Source organism: Psammomys obesus, unplaced genomic scaffold, assembly GCF_907164565.1.
Source record: "Psammomys obesus unplaced genomic scaffold, mPsaObe1.curated_primary_1811, whole genome shotgun sequence".
Taxonomy (NCBI): Eukaryota; Metazoa; Chordata; class Mammalia; order Rodentia; family Muridae; genus Psammomys; species Psammomys obesus.
In genome coordinates this window covers 7,937,933-7,954,259 of record NW_026586662.1, presented here as the reverse complement: position 1 = coordinate 7,954,259, position 16,327 = coordinate 7,937,933, and the positions used below count along the sequence as shown (strand labels likewise).

Sequence of the window (16,327 nt, the reverse complement as noted above, 5' to 3'; positions counted from 1 at the left end):
TGTGTGTGTGTGTGTGTGTGTGTGTGTGTGTGTGTGTGTGTGTGTGTAAATGTGACAGGGAGGCTCAGAGGCCAGAAGAGGAAGTTAAGTCTACTTAAGTTACAGGTGGTTGTGAGCTAGCTGATATGGGTGCTGGGAACCAAACTAAAGTCCTCTAGAAGAGCAATAAATACTCTTTAACTATTGACCAATTTCTCCCTTTAGCTATTTTTATTGCATCTTTCATCCACTATTATCTCCTCTTTGTTTTTCCTTCTTACAGCAAGCAACCAACTCCATAACTTTGAGCCCTTGCAAATTTTCTTTCTTTTTTAAGTTACATACTTCCAACGTACAATGGCATAGTATAAACATTCCCATTCCAAAGGTAAAGGTGGGTGTATAGCAAGGAAAGGTCAGATTAGAGCAAGACTGAAATCCAGCAGGGCAAACACCAAGTCCTGCAGCTCATGTCCTCCATCTGGACCTAGTGACAGAATCACGTGGGTTCTAAATAGCTCCATCCCTCCCTATCTGCTGCTTACTGCACACATAACCTTTCTCTTGAGCCAGCTCTATTCTTTACCTGCAGCTTTTGGTTGGTGAATGTTCATGGTCTTGGCATCTCCGGTATACTTAGGTCTCCATTGCAACTCAGGCTTCACTTTCACAATTTCACATCACACGGGTCAAGCCACATAGTGTGGCTTTTGAATCATGACCCACTAAATCTTCCATCTTTGAAAGCATGCCTGAAAAATCACTACTACATGGACAAAGCCACGTTCTGTTGCTATCTTCAGATGGACCTTGGCCCCTGTGGACCACAGTTAATCAGCCTCTGTGTGCTTTCCAGGCTGATCCTAGCAAAACACTTCTCTGGGTAGTACCCTTTCAGCTGTATTCTGAGTTCAGGCTTTCAAATATGATTTCACAATGTGGAAACTTTGATGGGTGAGATCTTGTACTCAGGCTCTTTCCTATTGTCTCATGCAGAGCAAGAGGTTTTTCTTAAACTCACAAGGAGCCACCAGCCACCTTTCAGTATTGGCTCCAGATTTAAACTTATACGTGTTCCTTTCCTTGCCAAATTAACTGACTGTTTTGTTTTGTTTGAGGGTGGGGATCTGGATAATGGGAGGGAGAGTAGAGGAGAGAAGGACACACAAAGGACATATGAAGACTGACTGACTCTCCAGGTCTTGGTGCAAAAGCACTGGCTAGCTTGGAACTGCCTGTATAGACCTGGGTGGCCTCAAATTTACAGTGATCCTCCTGCCGCAGCCCCTATCACTGTGTTTACTTATTTGGATGTCTGACAGTTTCTTAATCACTTTTTGAAGAAGTTCTGATTAGGCATTTTGTTGCATGTCTCACTTGGGGGGCTTGTCTGAATGCTCTTGATGGTTAAATTGGTATTGGGAGTTTTAGAGACAAATAGAGAACAAAGGTACTTTTTCTGTCATAGTGTATTAAAAGGGTATATGCTGTGAATAAGACATTACTATTTGTTGGGTTTCTCCACTGTCCAGTTAGTTTTTTCGTTCATTTTTGTTTTTCTCTTTCTAAATCTTTTTTCCCCCCTTAGAGTAAGTTAACATGTCTAGCCTATTCTAAAGAAATTCTTGCAGGGTGTGTGCATAACATTTGAAAAATTTTCTAAGGAATATGTGCCCTTTATTTGAGAGGTTATATATAACCAGTTCCCTAGTTTGTGTTAATTTTTTTCTTACTTATGTATTGTGCCTGCAGGTAGCTGTTTGCTTCTGTGTGTGCATGGTATCTGGAAAGGGTGTTAGAAGGTTCCTCTATCACTGTTCACCTATTTCTTTGGAGCAGATCTGTGCCTGAACCTGGTGTTTACATTGTCTCAGCTATGTTATAAGCCACCAAGCCCCAGAAGTCCTCCTGTTTCTGCGCACTTAGGAGATTGGGGTTACAGGGATACCCAGCTTGTTACATGGATGCTAAGATCCAAATTCTGGTCCTTAGGATTTATTGTTCAGCAAGCACTTTTCACCACTGAGCTTCCCTCCAGCCTATGGTGTTTTTAAAACTTGAGCATGTTGGTGCCCCAGTTACACTTTTCTTTTGTAGTTGCTAAGTGTCCCAGTTTAATTGCTGGTTGTTGTTATAAAATACTATGACAAAAGCACTTCAGGAGAGAAAAGGGTTACTTTAGTTCATAAAATTACAGTCCACCATTGCTTGGAAGTCAGGGCTAGCAGGAACACCTAGTCACATCCAGTTAAGAGCTGAAAGAAAACGAATGAATCATGTTTATGCTTGCTCAACTTGCTTTTTCCATTCTTACATTGCACGGGACCCCAAAACAGGGAATGGTGCCATCTAGAGTTGGTGAGCCCTTCCCACCTCAGTTAGCACAGTCAGGACAATTCTCTCCAGATATTCCTGTAGGCTAACTAATCTAGATAACCCCTCATTGAAACTGTCTTCCCACAAGAGTGTAGATTCTATTAGCTGACAACTAAAATTCACAGTAAGATAGTCAAATTTGCCACAATCGAACTTGTAAAGAAGGCAGCATACTGTGGGTGTCTAATTGCAGTGCTTCCAAATGCTAATGGCCCTTTGTCAACTCAGGTATCTGAGACCAAAGGAAGCTGTTTTAATTATGGACTCCTGTATCCTTAGAGGGTGAAAAATTCTGGTTTCAACTCTTTAGTGATTGGGGGTTTGTGATTAGGAATGTTCTGCTTAGTCTCTTTGGGGTGATGTTACAAAGTTTCACAGATTATGTAATTTGTCTTTGTTGACTTTTAGGAGATGGGACTTTTACTATGTAGCTAAAGCTGACTTCAAACTGTATAGTCCAAGCTGGCCATGAAGTTGTGATCCTTCTGCTTCAGTGCTGGGATGGCTGGCATGCAGCACCATACCCAGCCCTAGATGAATTTTTCAGTGTTAGGCTGGAAAGTCAAAGCAAAATATCCAGAATCAAAGTTCCTACTCTTACCACTATTATGTTTGGGGGAGGGGGGTGGGATTCTAAAAACCTGAATTTGAGACAGTCCCTACAATTCTTCTGGAGGTTCACCTGGGCCTGGCTTTCTGAGTCTTGACATGGCAAGTTGTAGCTTTTTTTTTTTTTTTTTCTGTCTTTCTTTTGGATGCTTTTCCTGGTACTTTGTACTTCCTTATTTCTCTTAAGCCTGCCTCCCTGCTACTTGGCTGCTGAGGCCATGTGGCTGACCTACATGCTGACTTTACCTCCAACAATGTAGCTTTTTTTTTTTTTTTTTTTTTTTTTTTTTCCTTCTTGTCTCCATTTTTTTCTTCTCTAGAAAGATGCTGAAATTTTCAGGTTGCCTGTCTTTTATTTAAATTCTAATAAATTATCCTTAAGTTGAAGGGGAAAAAAATCTGAATTATGGCGAGATAAAAATATTTAGGTGGGTGCCTAGCCTTTTGGCATTGTAACCTGAAATTATCATCTACAGAGGTTATGCTTGAAAATCACAAACTTAAGTTACTTTTTTTTGTTTGTTTTTTAAACAACAACAAAAAAATGATCTCTTAATGTTTTAAGTAAGCCTATAATTTTGGTTGGGCTGCGTTCATGGCAATCCTGGGCTGCAGCCAGTGGTTGCGTATCACTAGTAGATATACTTTATTTTTTGCTTTGTTTGTTTGTTTGTAATGCTGCTGAAGTTTTGAAGCCAATGTCTATAGCATGGTGGGCAAGCACTGTGTCCCTGAGCTTCACTTCCCCACCAGACTTGTAGATAGATACGCTTTGTCCTCAGTACTCAGCTGACAAGTTTAGATCCAATGTAGCTCATCACAGATGTCCCTGTTACCTTTCTAAAAACAAGGTGCATTTCTTTCCCCTGCCCTTGGCTTAGTCTGACCTCTCATAGCACTAGGACCTTGATATTAATCTAGACTTTTGTCATGTGGCACAAGACAGATGCTGGCTTTTGAACCTCATTTATTTCCCCCTTCCCACTTTTTTCTGTATTTTCTAATGAACATCTTGGCTATTCTGATCTAGATTTTCTGGTTATCAAAATAACAAAGTCTTGTTTTTCTTCTGTTAAAAGGTGGTTGAGACTAACAGAAATGGTAGTGGTCTGGATGTAGTTCTTATAAAAAGGCAAAACACTGGAGACATTAATTTCGAAAATCACTGATCAGAGATTGAGAGTAAAGTTGATTTTTTTATAGTTCATATAGACATGCCCCTCCCCATTTTACCATGTTTTAGTAATTTTTGTTTTTTTGAGAGAGGGTTTCTCTCTGTAGCCTTGGCTGTCCTGGACTCCATCGCATGGAGATCCACCTGCCTCTGCCTCCCTGAGTGCTAGGATTTAAGGCCTGTGCCACAGTCCCTGGCATGTTTTAGTAATGTAAGGGTCTGTAGAAACTACACACACACACACACACACACACACACACACACACACACACCAGTCTTAATGTATTTGTTTTCTCTTGGAGGAAGTAAGATGTTTACAAGAAATAGTTTAAAAATATAAAAAGCATTAAGGTTTTAAAAATTGAGAACAGGGTTTGGGAAATGTTCACATTTCTTTTATATTTAATAGTTACATTAATGAGTACTTATTTCAGTTTGTTTTATTTCAGCTTTGGCTAGATCAGAATCTAAGAGAGATGGAGGCTTTAAAAATAATTGGAGCTTTGATCATGAAGAAGAAAGTGAAGGAGATGCAGATAAAGAGTAAGGATACTTTCCTCCGATATTTCATAAGAATGAACCTTACAAAATCAATTTATATTTTGTGGCAAGTTTTTTTTTAATATTGTGTTTTTTCTACAGTAATAAAAGATAAAGCAATATTTTATTGATAAATAATTTTGCTTCTATTTCTCAGTTTTTGTATGTATGTAATAAATGTTTTCTAATGATTGAAAAATGGCTAGACAACAGTTTTCAAACTAAGGTAAAGGTTTTTCCAGCTGGGTGTGGTAGCACACACCTGTAATCTGAGCACTCTGGGAGGCAGAGGCAGGTGGGTCTCTGTGAGTTCAATGCCAGGCTGGTCTATAAAGTTAGTCCATGGCAGCCAAGGCTACTCAGAGAAATCCTGTCTTGAAAAGAAAAAAAAAAAAAAAAAAAAAAAAGTAGCCTTTTCTGGAAATAATTTGGTTTTGTTTGTTTGTTTGTAAATAATTTGAAAAGCCAGAATTTATCAAGCCTCTGAATTTTGTATGAAAGAGCAAGTCTTCCATTTTCATTGTTTTTTACTGGTGAACTTGTAATCACCACTTTCACCTGCAATCAGATTTCCACCAGCGAAAGGAAACCCAAAATAAATGATACGAGTAGGCATTGTTTAAACAGAAGTAACATACTCTTAACACACTTGAATCAATCCTATGTGAAATTTTACAGTTTTGTTGCGGATTTTTGGTAGTACTGTAGATCAAATTCAGTGCCTTGACTAGGAGTACATCCATTGCCTTTAATAAGAGTTACAATAGTAGTTTGCATACTCTGATAATCATATTGCAAATTCAATACTATTTTAAGCTCTTGGTTTATTGACTTCTTCTTACTGCCCAAAAGAAACAGCCTCGGAGACATGTAAATATACAGAATTTTGGCATAGCAATAAATATATTTTTATTGTTATTTTTATGTTTTGGCTTTTCAAGATAAGGGTTTCTCAGTATAACAACCCTGGCTGTCCTGGAACTCCAGCGCAAGCTGGCCTAGAACTCACTCACAGAGATCTTCCTGCCTTCACTTCCCAGTTGCTGGAAGTAAAGACATGTGCCACTATACCTGACTATAAATATATTTTTAGAATTTCTGTTTTTCTAGTTTTTTGGGGAGAGGGTCTCACTATGTAGTACAGGTAAGCCTGGAATTTACTGTATAGCTCAGAGTGGTCTTGAGCTTGTAGCGATCCTCCTTAGCCTCTTTAGTGCTAGGATTGTAGATGCTCTTTACCACACCCAGGTTTTTAAAAATAAATCTTTGCACAAGTTATCATTCAAATATGTTGGCTGAATATTTGCGGTAATTCACATTCACTATTTTAGGTTATTTTATTTGAAAGAGAAGTTTGAACTGATAAATATATCTCAATAAACTCAGTGTTTTATGGTCATCTTACCCTTTTTTAAAAAATATTTTTAATTTTTTTCTCAGTAGATATTTGGCATTTATATAGTTTTGAAAGAATGTACTAAGCTGGGTGCAGTGTTGCACGCCTGTGATCCCAGCACTCTGAGGCAGAGCCAGGCAGACCTCTGTGAGATTGAGGCCAGCCTGCTCTACAAAGTGAGTCCAGGACAGCCAAGGCTACACAGAGAAACCCTGTCTTGAAAAATAAAACAGAGAAAGGTACTAAATATGAAATTACAACAAAATATTTTTCCTTTCAGACATTTTAATACAATTTTTATAAGAGAAATTTTGTATTAACGGTATTGATATACAACAGTAACAAAGTAAAATATTACATTTTTTATTACAGATAGCTTGAAGTTTACTATACATAGCAGAATTATCTATAAAAGATATATTTGATTTCTGCTTTGGAAGATTTACCATGACTATCTTTTCAAAATGATGCCGTCCCGTACATCTCATGTATGGATTATACTTTTTGATTTATTGTGTTCCTCAGGGAGTTCAATTTTCTGATCATGTTAAGGTGACCAGTGAGCTGTTAATGTAGTAGTGTAATGGCCAGAGGTGCTATGTGAAAGGTTTATGTCTCCAAGGGTGGTGCTGTGACCGTCATTGTGTAACAACATTGGGATTGCTTGCTTCTCCTTAGCTAACTCCCTACCCTGGATGGCACTCTGCTTTTATAACTTCTCTCTTCTTTAATGCCAACTCATGGTAGAGAAGAAAATAGTGAACATGGCTGACTACAAAGTCTGTAGGCTGAGAAACAAGGTCATATGTTCATTTAAGGTAGGGGTCAACACATTAGCTTTGCTGCCTGCTGCCTAGATTTGTCCATGATTGTGTTGGGAAGCAGCCAGGGCTACAGTGTTATAGTTATTTCACACTGCTGTGACAAAGAAGTCACAGAAAACGTCTATAGTTACTCTGTGGGAAGCCTGAGTCTTTGCAGCAAAGTTTGCAGATTTCCCCCAGTTATATGAGCTGTGAAGATAAAGCCAAGGGCATTAATGTGTGGACTCTTAACTGTTGCTTAAGGTTTCTTCTTTTATTTTCTGTATAGTGGGGCAAATCTGCTCAGTGTAGAAGATGAGGATTCTGAAACCTCAAAAGGAAAAAAGGCAAGTGTTGCTTTAAAAACACTTTTTTTCTTTTGTATTACATACCAAAAAAAAAAAGGTTATTTAAAATTTGGCTGGGCATGGTAATAGTGTATCTTGTAATCCTGGTACTTAGGAGTCAATGGAGGGAGGCTTGATCTGTGTATCATGAGCTACAGAGTCAAGGCTATGTCATTTTAAACAAAACAAAACAAAGATTATATGTTTTTACTGTAAATCCCAGTGTTACCCTTTCTGTCTCCTTACACAAATACTTCTAATTTTTTGTTGTTGTTGTTTATCTCCATAGAAATGTGTCTTAATTAGGATTCCATTGGTATTAAAAAATAGCGAAATCAACTTAATATAAAGGAGAGAGATTTATTTTGGCTCAAGTTTGTTTTTTCTTTTTTTTGTCCATGGTTGCTTGTGCCTCTTACAACATGGTAGACACATAACTTCCTGGCTGTTAGGAAGCAGAAAAGGAGGAGGGGGTTAGACCTCCAAGTAGTATGCCAGGCCCTGCTTCCTTATGTGGTTGGGAGCCTACTGTTCACAGTTTCCTAGCTTTGCTCTGACTTGGAATTTCTGGAGCATCTTTTAAGATTCCATAGAAACAGCTTTGGGGCTGAGGAGATGGTCCAGTGGGAAGTGTTTGCTCCGCAAACAGGAGGACTAGAGTTGGCATTGCCAGGGCTTTGTGCATGCCAAGCAAACACTCTGCAAACTGTGCCACATCTTCCTCCATTCCTCAGTAGTATGTGGCTTGGAAAACTGACTTGGGCCAAAAATATCATCTAGATTTTTGTGAAGGGGAATGTTCTAACCTGTGAGATGATCATTCATAAATGACTCAGTTTTTATTTTCTGTCTTCAATAATTTGATATATTACCAACAAAACCATTAATAATCAGAAAAAATAAATATATATACTAGATATCTAAACTAGTAAGTAGTGTTTATGTTGCTTTTTGTTTTTGTTTTTTGTTTTTCGAGACAGGGTTTCTCCATGTAGCCTTGGCTGTCCTGTACTTGCTTTGTAGACCAGGCAGGCCTCAAACTCAACTCACAGTGATGTGCCTCCTTCTGCCTCCCTGAGTACTGGGATTATAGGCATGTACCACCACACCTGGCTTATGTTCCTTTAAAAAAAAAATGTGTGTGTGTGTTTGGTGGGGGTGCTTATGTGCTTGTGCTCCAGAGTTGAATTTCTTTTTTTGACTAATCATTGCTTTATTTATTATTGAGGCACAATTTCTTGCTTAACCCAGAGGTTGCTGATACTGCTCATCCAGCTAGCCCCCTTTCTGAGTATCCTATTTCCACTTTCCAAATGCTGGGATTTCAAGTAGCCACTGTGCCTGCCTGACTTTTATTTGGGTTTTGAGAATCCAAGCTTCAGTCTTCATACATGCATAGCACTTTGTCTTACTTACAATCTTACAATTTTGGACGTACTATATTTTTTTATTTTTATATTTTTGTATTTTGTGATTTTGTGTGTGTGTGTATGTGTGATTTTCCTATAGAATAACACATTTACAGACCTAAGGAGTAGGTTAGTTGGTAAAGTGCTTGCCTAGCATGTATAAAACCAAAGGTTTGAACTTTGGCACCGTATAAACCAGGAATGGTGGTTCATCCTCAGTTACATGGAATTTCAAGGTATGAAAACCTGCCTCAGGAAAACATAGTAAGTCAGGCATGTGGCTTTTGCCTTTAATCCCAGACCTGAGGAGTCAGAGGCAGGCAGATTTCTCTTTGAGTTCAAAGCCAGCCATAGCTGCACTGAATATCCTGTCTCCAAAACACACAGCCAAACAAGCAAACCAAAATAATAAATAAAAAAATGAGAGATGGCTCAGAGGTTAAGAGCACTGGCTGTTCTTCCAAAGGTCTTGAGTTCAACAACCACATGGTGGCTCACAACTATCTAAAATGAGATCTAGTGCCCTCTTCTGGGGTGCAGGTATACATGTAGGCAGAACACTGTATACATAGTAAATAAATAAATCTTTGGGGGGAGGAAAAGAAATAATTAATTGCTTTTTCCTGGAGCTAAATGTAACAGATAGTGAAGAAAGCCTTTTTAAGGGAATTGACAATATAACAAGTGATATTTTCTATGAGATTTGTAGTTTCTAACTGTATTAATTAGTTAATATTCTGACAAAAAAAAAATGAGTCAGGGGAGAAAGGCCCTGTTTGCTGACAGTTCAGAGGAAACAGTCTATCAAGGTGGGAAAGGCAGGATGGCAGGAGTGTGGCCCAGCCTGGCAGATGGGAAGCAATGATCAGATCACATTTGCACAGAAAGAACAGGAAGTGGGAGCAGAATATAAAGAAAGCCTCAAAACCCATGCTTGGTGACGTTCTCTTCAGCCAGACTATATCTTTTAGAGGTTCCACAACCTTCCAAACGCACGACCAGCCAGGAACCAAGTGTCCAAACACATGAGCCTGTGGGGACATTTCACATTAAGTCTTACAACATAATGAAACTAGAAGTACTGCTTACTTTATTGTTGGCTGAAATGATCTAGCCTGTAAACAACCTACAGGCAGCAAGTAAGAAACTGATGGCATTGGGTTGTTGGTAGATGCTCTTCCAAAAGCTTTCTCAAAAAAGATATCCATCCATATGAGGCAGAATATTGCTTTGTAACACATGCTGACCGTGGACAATCCACCCTCCTGCCTCTTCCTCTCCATTTGTTAAGTTTTAGACTTGTGCCACCATATTTGCCCTCAGAAAAAGACTATTTGAAAACACATAATTCCTTAGTCAGAAACATGGTTGGAGCATTGGTAAGACAGCTAAGTAGAAAAGTGTTTGAGAACCTCAAATTCAGACTCAGTCCTGCCTCTGGCTCCCAGTTGCTCATACATAAGAATGTGTCTCTATGCCACTAATTTTACCATCAGTTTTCAATGTAATCTTTTGCTTCTAGCAGCCGCTTTCAAAATGAAGACATCTGTGGGAGTTTTGTGGTTTTGTTTTGCCTTTTCACTATGCCAGGGATCCAATGCTGGGCTTTGAACATTAGTAAGCAAACATCTACCTAAAGAGAGACAGAGAGAGAGAGAGAGAGAGAGAGAGAGAGAGAGAGAGAGAGTCATAACCCTATTGTCTATTTCAGATAGTTCTGTTCCTTTTTGCCAGTTTATTTGTGCCTTAGAGAATTTGTTCTGTTGAGTAAATAGATGAACAGTTACTTTGGGCTAGAAAATAAGACTACTGCCAATTTTCCATAGTAAGCCCTTGGTGGTTTGTTTTGTTTTATTTATTTTTTTGGATTTTTAAGACAGGGTTTCTCTGTATAGCCTTGACTGTCCTAAAAGTCACCCTGCAGACCAGGCAGTTCTCAAACTCAGAGATCTGCCTACCCCTGCCTCCCAAGTGCTGTGGATTAAAGGCATGCACCACCACCTCCTGACTGAAACAGATAAGGCCATGGTGAGATGTCACTGTAGCAACAGTTGCTTGCTACACTTCGAGAAAAAAGAGAACTGCATATGTGAAATTAGTAAATAGATAATGTATGTAAAAAATAGTAGCGTAGATGTGTGGTTTTCTTTTATATCACTTTAAAGAAAGTATCACTTAGAACTGATAACCGGGGCTAGAGAGATGGAGCCGTGGGAAAGAGCACCTGCTGTTCTGCAGAGGATCCGGTACAGTTCCGAGTACCCACCTTGCTGGCTCACTGTTTATAGCTCCAGTTCTAGGAGATCCAGCACCCTCTTCTGGCTTCAGACACCAGAGCCACACAGAGTACACTTAACATACAGTTAGACAAAACACTCATACCCATTTAAAAGGAAAAAAAATACAAACAAAACAAAACAAAAAACGGAGGACCATAGAGTGTGAAAGTAAATTGTACCAAGGATGGATTGGTTAAATATTGGGGCTCTCCCCAGGCTCTTGTCAGTGTGTTTATGTTGACATTTACATCTGTGGAGGCACAAAAACATTACCTCAGTTTGTATTGATGTAGGAACTCTGAAGAAGAGGCAAAGGCACATAGCTTGCAGTATTGTCCTACTGATAGCAGCAGGCCTATTTAGCAATGGAAATCTTAGTTTTTTTGTTGCTATTGGTTTGATTTGGCTTTGATTAGAGAGAACTAGCCCAAGACCCATTATCTTAATTTTCTAAGTGTTTTGGGGGAGCTTTATGAGAAAAGAAAAATAATATATTCCCTGTTCTTAAAAGTTTACATTCTCTTTAGGAGGAAAAAAAAATTTCCCTCAGGTTCTCCTCTTGCTGCCATCTTCTCACCATACAACCCCATCCCCTCCCAGTCTCCAGCAGCTGTGTACTTATCTTTTCTATCCCCTTCCTTCCTCTGTTCTACCTTCCCTCCTCTTCTTTGTTCTTCCCGTTCCCTCTTTCCCTTCCTTTGAGAAGTCTCACTCAAATAGCCTGACTGGAACTCACTGTATAGGCTAGACTGGCCTCAAAATTTGTTGCAGTCGTCTTCACTTTGCCTCCCAATCTCCAGAATGCTGAGATTAGAGGTCATTGTTCCCTGTTGACATTTGAAATTTTAAATTCTCTCTCTCTCTCTCTGAGTGTGTATGTGTGTGTGTGTGTGTGTGTGTGTGTGTGTGTGTGTGTGTGTGTGAGTGAGGAGAACTTGAATTAATTAGTTCTCCCACTTTCACCATTGTAAGTCTTGGAGATCAAACTCCTATTTGCCAGGCTTGGTGGTAAGTATCTGCCCGCCTAGCCAGCTCACAGCCTTGTTAAATGTGTAGCCTGGGCTAGCTTTGAAATTGTGATTCTCCTGCTTCTACCTTGTGTGCTAGCATAACTGCCTCATTTTTTAAACTGAGATATTTCAGATATTGTTGATACATTATAACGTGATGTCATTCATTGACTCTTTAATATCTGTGGATCTTTTTGCAGTTAAATCGGAGATCTGAAATTGTTGCTACTAGTTCTGGTGATTTCATCTTGAAGACTTATGTAAGACGAAACAAGACTGACAGTTTAAAAACTTTGAAAGGCAACCCAATTGGACTTAACATGTTAAGCAACAGTAAGAAACTGAGGTACATTCAAAAGTTGAATAAATTCTTTAAAAATAGAAAGAATGATGTGTAGATGCTTGAAGGTGAAGAAAGAGTTTGATACTAGATGCTAAATTGCCTTTGTTGGCTAGCGGCCTCCCTGCCCCATTTCTTTTGAATTTTTCAGTAAGGCCAGGAGGTTGCACAGATTCTTTAAATCTTACAAAAAAAAAAAAAAAAAAAAAAAAAAATTCTTTCAAGCATATGTGTGTGTGAGTGTGTGTGTACGTGATGCATGAATGCATGTACATACATGTGTGCTTTCCTGTGGTAGTATGTGTGGAAGCCGGAAAGAATTTGTTGTTAGGTGTTTTCCTCTATTTTTTTTAACTTTTTTTTTTTTTTTTTTTTTCCTGTTTTGAGACCTGGTCATTGTGTAGCTCTTGACTAGCCTGGAGCTCACTATGTAGATCAGTCTGGCCTCAAATTCAGAGATGCAAATCTACCACCTCTGCCTCTGAATGCTGGTTGAAGGTGTGTGCTAACATGCCTAGCCTAGATCTTATTTTTTTGAGATAGGTCTTTCACTGGTCCTTTAGCTTACTGTTTCAGCTTTTATCAGTGAGCTCCTGTAATCTGCTTGTCCTTACCTTGTCAGTGCTTTGATACACATGCAGTTTGGTTTGTTTTGTTTTGTTTTGTTTTTCCAAACAGTTTTTCTGTGCAGCCATGGTTGTCCTGGAACTCTATAGACCAGGCTGACCTCGAACTCAGAGATCTGCCTGGCCTCTGCCTCCTGAGTGGAGGGATTAAAGGCATGTACCACCAACAGCTTGGCGCACATGCAGTTTTGAGTCTTCCTTTTTATAGATACTTGGCATCTGAACTCAAGCTCTCAGTCACTTTGCTCCCTGAGACATCTCTTCAGTCCGCTTTGAATCTTAAACTAGGATTTAATTGTAATGATTTCTTGCACATTGCAAGAAACATTTTAGTGTATGACCTCTAATGCATTTGCTTTCACATAAGTAGAAAATCAGTCACAGCATTAGAATTCTGAAGCACAATAATGTTGGTACCACACTTCACTTAACATGTCCTAGTTGAGGTCATCTCAACAAGGGTCTTGTTTTTCTCTTAAGAGATTGTTATTCCTCTTGTTCAGGTAAAACGTTCCTTTCCTAGTGGCTATGGTAGTAAATCATTGAAACCCTAGGACTGAGCTACTAATAATCAGTAACATCTCATAAATAGAAAATCACTTTTGTTTTTACTCAGTTACTGTGTAAATAGCTAAGTAAAATCTGTAAACATCAGGTAACTTTCAAGTTAGGAGCAGAATTAAAGTTTTAGACTGTGGGCTTCTACTCTACTATCCTAGTTACACTTTTCCCTTGAGGAGGCTGGAAGTAGTTGAAAAGATATTAAGTCTCCTAGTGGACAATTTTAGATACTTAATTTGGTTTATCTTTTTTTCCTCATTATTTTTGTGCACAATGGTGTGTGTGTATGTGTGTGTGTGTGTGTGTGTGTGTGCGCGCGCGTGTGCGTGTGTGTGCTCACATTCTAAAGGGTTATTTTGTCAGTGTATATGCGATTTTTCCTCTGCCCAGACTATTCTTTGTTTTTTAATGTTTAGTGAAAACACACCAGCTACGGCATTATGCTCTGGAACTGTAGTTCACGGTAGACGCTTCCATCATGCTCATGTGCAGACTCCAGGCATCAAAACAGCGGCTCAGAGGTAAGGACTGTATGATTTCGTCTTTTTACGTAGGATTTTTCACACCCCCTTTAAGTGTAGAACTTGGCAGTTTTCACTGTCTTTGAAGAGTTATATCTCCTAAATAATTCGTGACCTGTTGTTACATTTTGATTATTTTATATTTGCTTTTTAGAAAGTTACATTTTTGTGGAAAATTTAAAATAAGAGCTATTTGCTGTATTACTTTTTAGGTCTAAGAAGATATTTAATGAAGCTGATCCATAATACTGATCTTACTGAACTGGACTGAACTATTGTACTGGTAGTTGACCTTAGTAGCAAAACTAAAGATTTCAGAGTATCAAACAAATCCCATTGGTTTTAAGTGGTGGTTATTTATTTTATTTTTTTTTAATAAATTTAGGAATTTTCACTGATGTTGAAAGTACTGTTTCATCCTTAAAACAATGAAAGTAACAGTTGGGAAAAGGTTAAGTCTTTTAAATGATTTTGAGCTTTTTCAAAACCATTTTTAGAATGTTAATATCGTCTTTCAATTGATTCAAAATTCTTAGACCCTATGAATTAGTCTGGTAACACTGTAAATACTGTATTGTAACTGATAACATTTATTTTTGGTATACAATTTACATGATATTTTTTATTTTCAAGTTTATTATTTATTAAAAAACTATGTTTCAGACCTTAGAAACTTGCTATATCTGCTGACTACAACAGATCTTTAACTTAAAATCTTTAATTTTTTTTCATAATTTAAGATGATTAAAAGAAAACTTTGTTTTTCTTAGATATTTTGCTTTAGATGTTGTATAAGATTTAAAAATCTTAAAAGAAATTCAGTACAAAAGACAGATGTTACCTCTCACATCAAAAATTTACTTAGTTGTAATGTAAGGTACACAAACAAATCAGACTCTGGCCAACGTGGGGCATTAACATAAGGATAAAGGATAAGATGTATGGTCACACAGAAAGATTAAAGTCAGAAGTTTGGGTTGTGTTTTGTTTTATCCTAGGCCTTTGCCTTGTTGTACCTTGTGTGTGTATTGATGCTCATCTCTGCCATCTGTCTTAATTTGTAAGTGGGCTAATTAATGTTTATTGGAAAAGATTCTTTTCTGAAAAAGAACAGCTGCAATTAATTCATATTCCAAGACAATCCTGAGTCTGACCAGAATGTTAAGGAATCTTTAAAGTTTCCTTAAATGAGCAGGACAGACTCCATTCATGTTTGTCTCATTTGTAAACATTTTTTTATTCTGTGACCTTTCTTTTGGTTTTGGAGTCTAAAGTCTAGTCATTGAAAGTTCCTCTCAGTTTTATTCCTTCAAAAAACAAAGTGATTTTTATGTTACAAAACAGGTATAAATGAAGAACTGTGTATTAGAAGAATCATATGGCAAAGTCCCACTATTTTTAAAATAAAATTCAGTGAATTATGGTTAAAGACAGGAAGGCAAGTAAGTGAATCTATATGTGGTGGCATATGTCTATAATCCCCAGCACTCAGGATCAAGCTGAGGCAGAAAAAATGCAATGGATTTGAGGATATCTTGGGCTAGTGAATTAAGGCTACTCAGGGATACTGCACAGGGAGAACTGTCTCAGAAACACTACAACACTGGGTTCTATACCCATCACCTCTCGATTCCGAGCAAACAAAGGCTTAGGTGTGAGTTCAGTAGTAAAGCTATGCAAACTAAGTGAGCAACCACAGAGCAGAGCTGTCCTGCAGGATATAATAGAGGAGCCTTTGAGTGTGCTTCAGAGACACTGAGAGACATTGAGAGAGACACCTCCTCAATGTTGTTTTCTTATGTTTTTGAAATTTAAAAATGTCACCAATTTGGTAGTTCACAGGACAGAGTATTAGGGCTTGTTTTTTAAGTCAGTCAGACCTACATACTAGTAATTTGTAGTTTGTAAGGAAGATTAATACCTTTTTTTTTTTTTTTTTTTTAATCTTAAAAGGGCATGAGGGAAGGTTGTTAAATATTATTGTATCAGATTTATAGCCTTTGGGGCAGATGGTTAACTTTCTAGCCTGTTTTCTTACTACTATTTCAAAGTTATTTTAGACATAAAAGATAGACTCACACAAAAGGAAAGTAACAAGAGAAAAATGAACTTCGGGTATTTAAATAAAAATCTATTTATATTGCAGTTCCACCTCACTTTTAAGCAGACTTAAAAACTAACACTTTTTATAGTTATGTATTTTGTTTATAATTTCACTTTTTAATTTTGTTTTGGCTTTTCAAGACAGGGTTTCTTTGTGTGTAGCCCTGGTATAATTTCACTTTTTGATCAAAAAAATTTTTTTTTCTTTAGCTTTCTTTAAAGGATTAGTTAAAAAGTCTTAAGGGAAAGATGAA

The 16,327-nt window shown here is 37.9% G+C and overlaps 1 protein-coding gene across 1 annotated transcript in view; it reads left to right on the top strand.

The window, feature by feature from the left end:
* Senp6 (SUMO specific peptidase 6) overlaps nucleotides 1-16,327 on the top strand; it is a 68,338-nt gene that overhangs the window by 17,914 nt on the left and 34,097 nt on the right. The window contains exons 2-4 of the mRNA XM_055602501.1: nucleotides 7,167-7,224; nucleotides 12,123-12,268; nucleotides 13,866-13,970. Coding sequence (XP_055458476.1) covers nucleotides 12,243-12,268; nucleotides 13,866-13,970 — 131 coding nt within the window. The 5' untranslated portion in view covers nucleotides 7,167-7,224; nucleotides 12,123-12,242. The remainder of the gene's footprint in view (nucleotides 1-7,166; nucleotides 7,225-12,122; nucleotides 12,269-13,865; nucleotides 13,971-16,327) is intronic.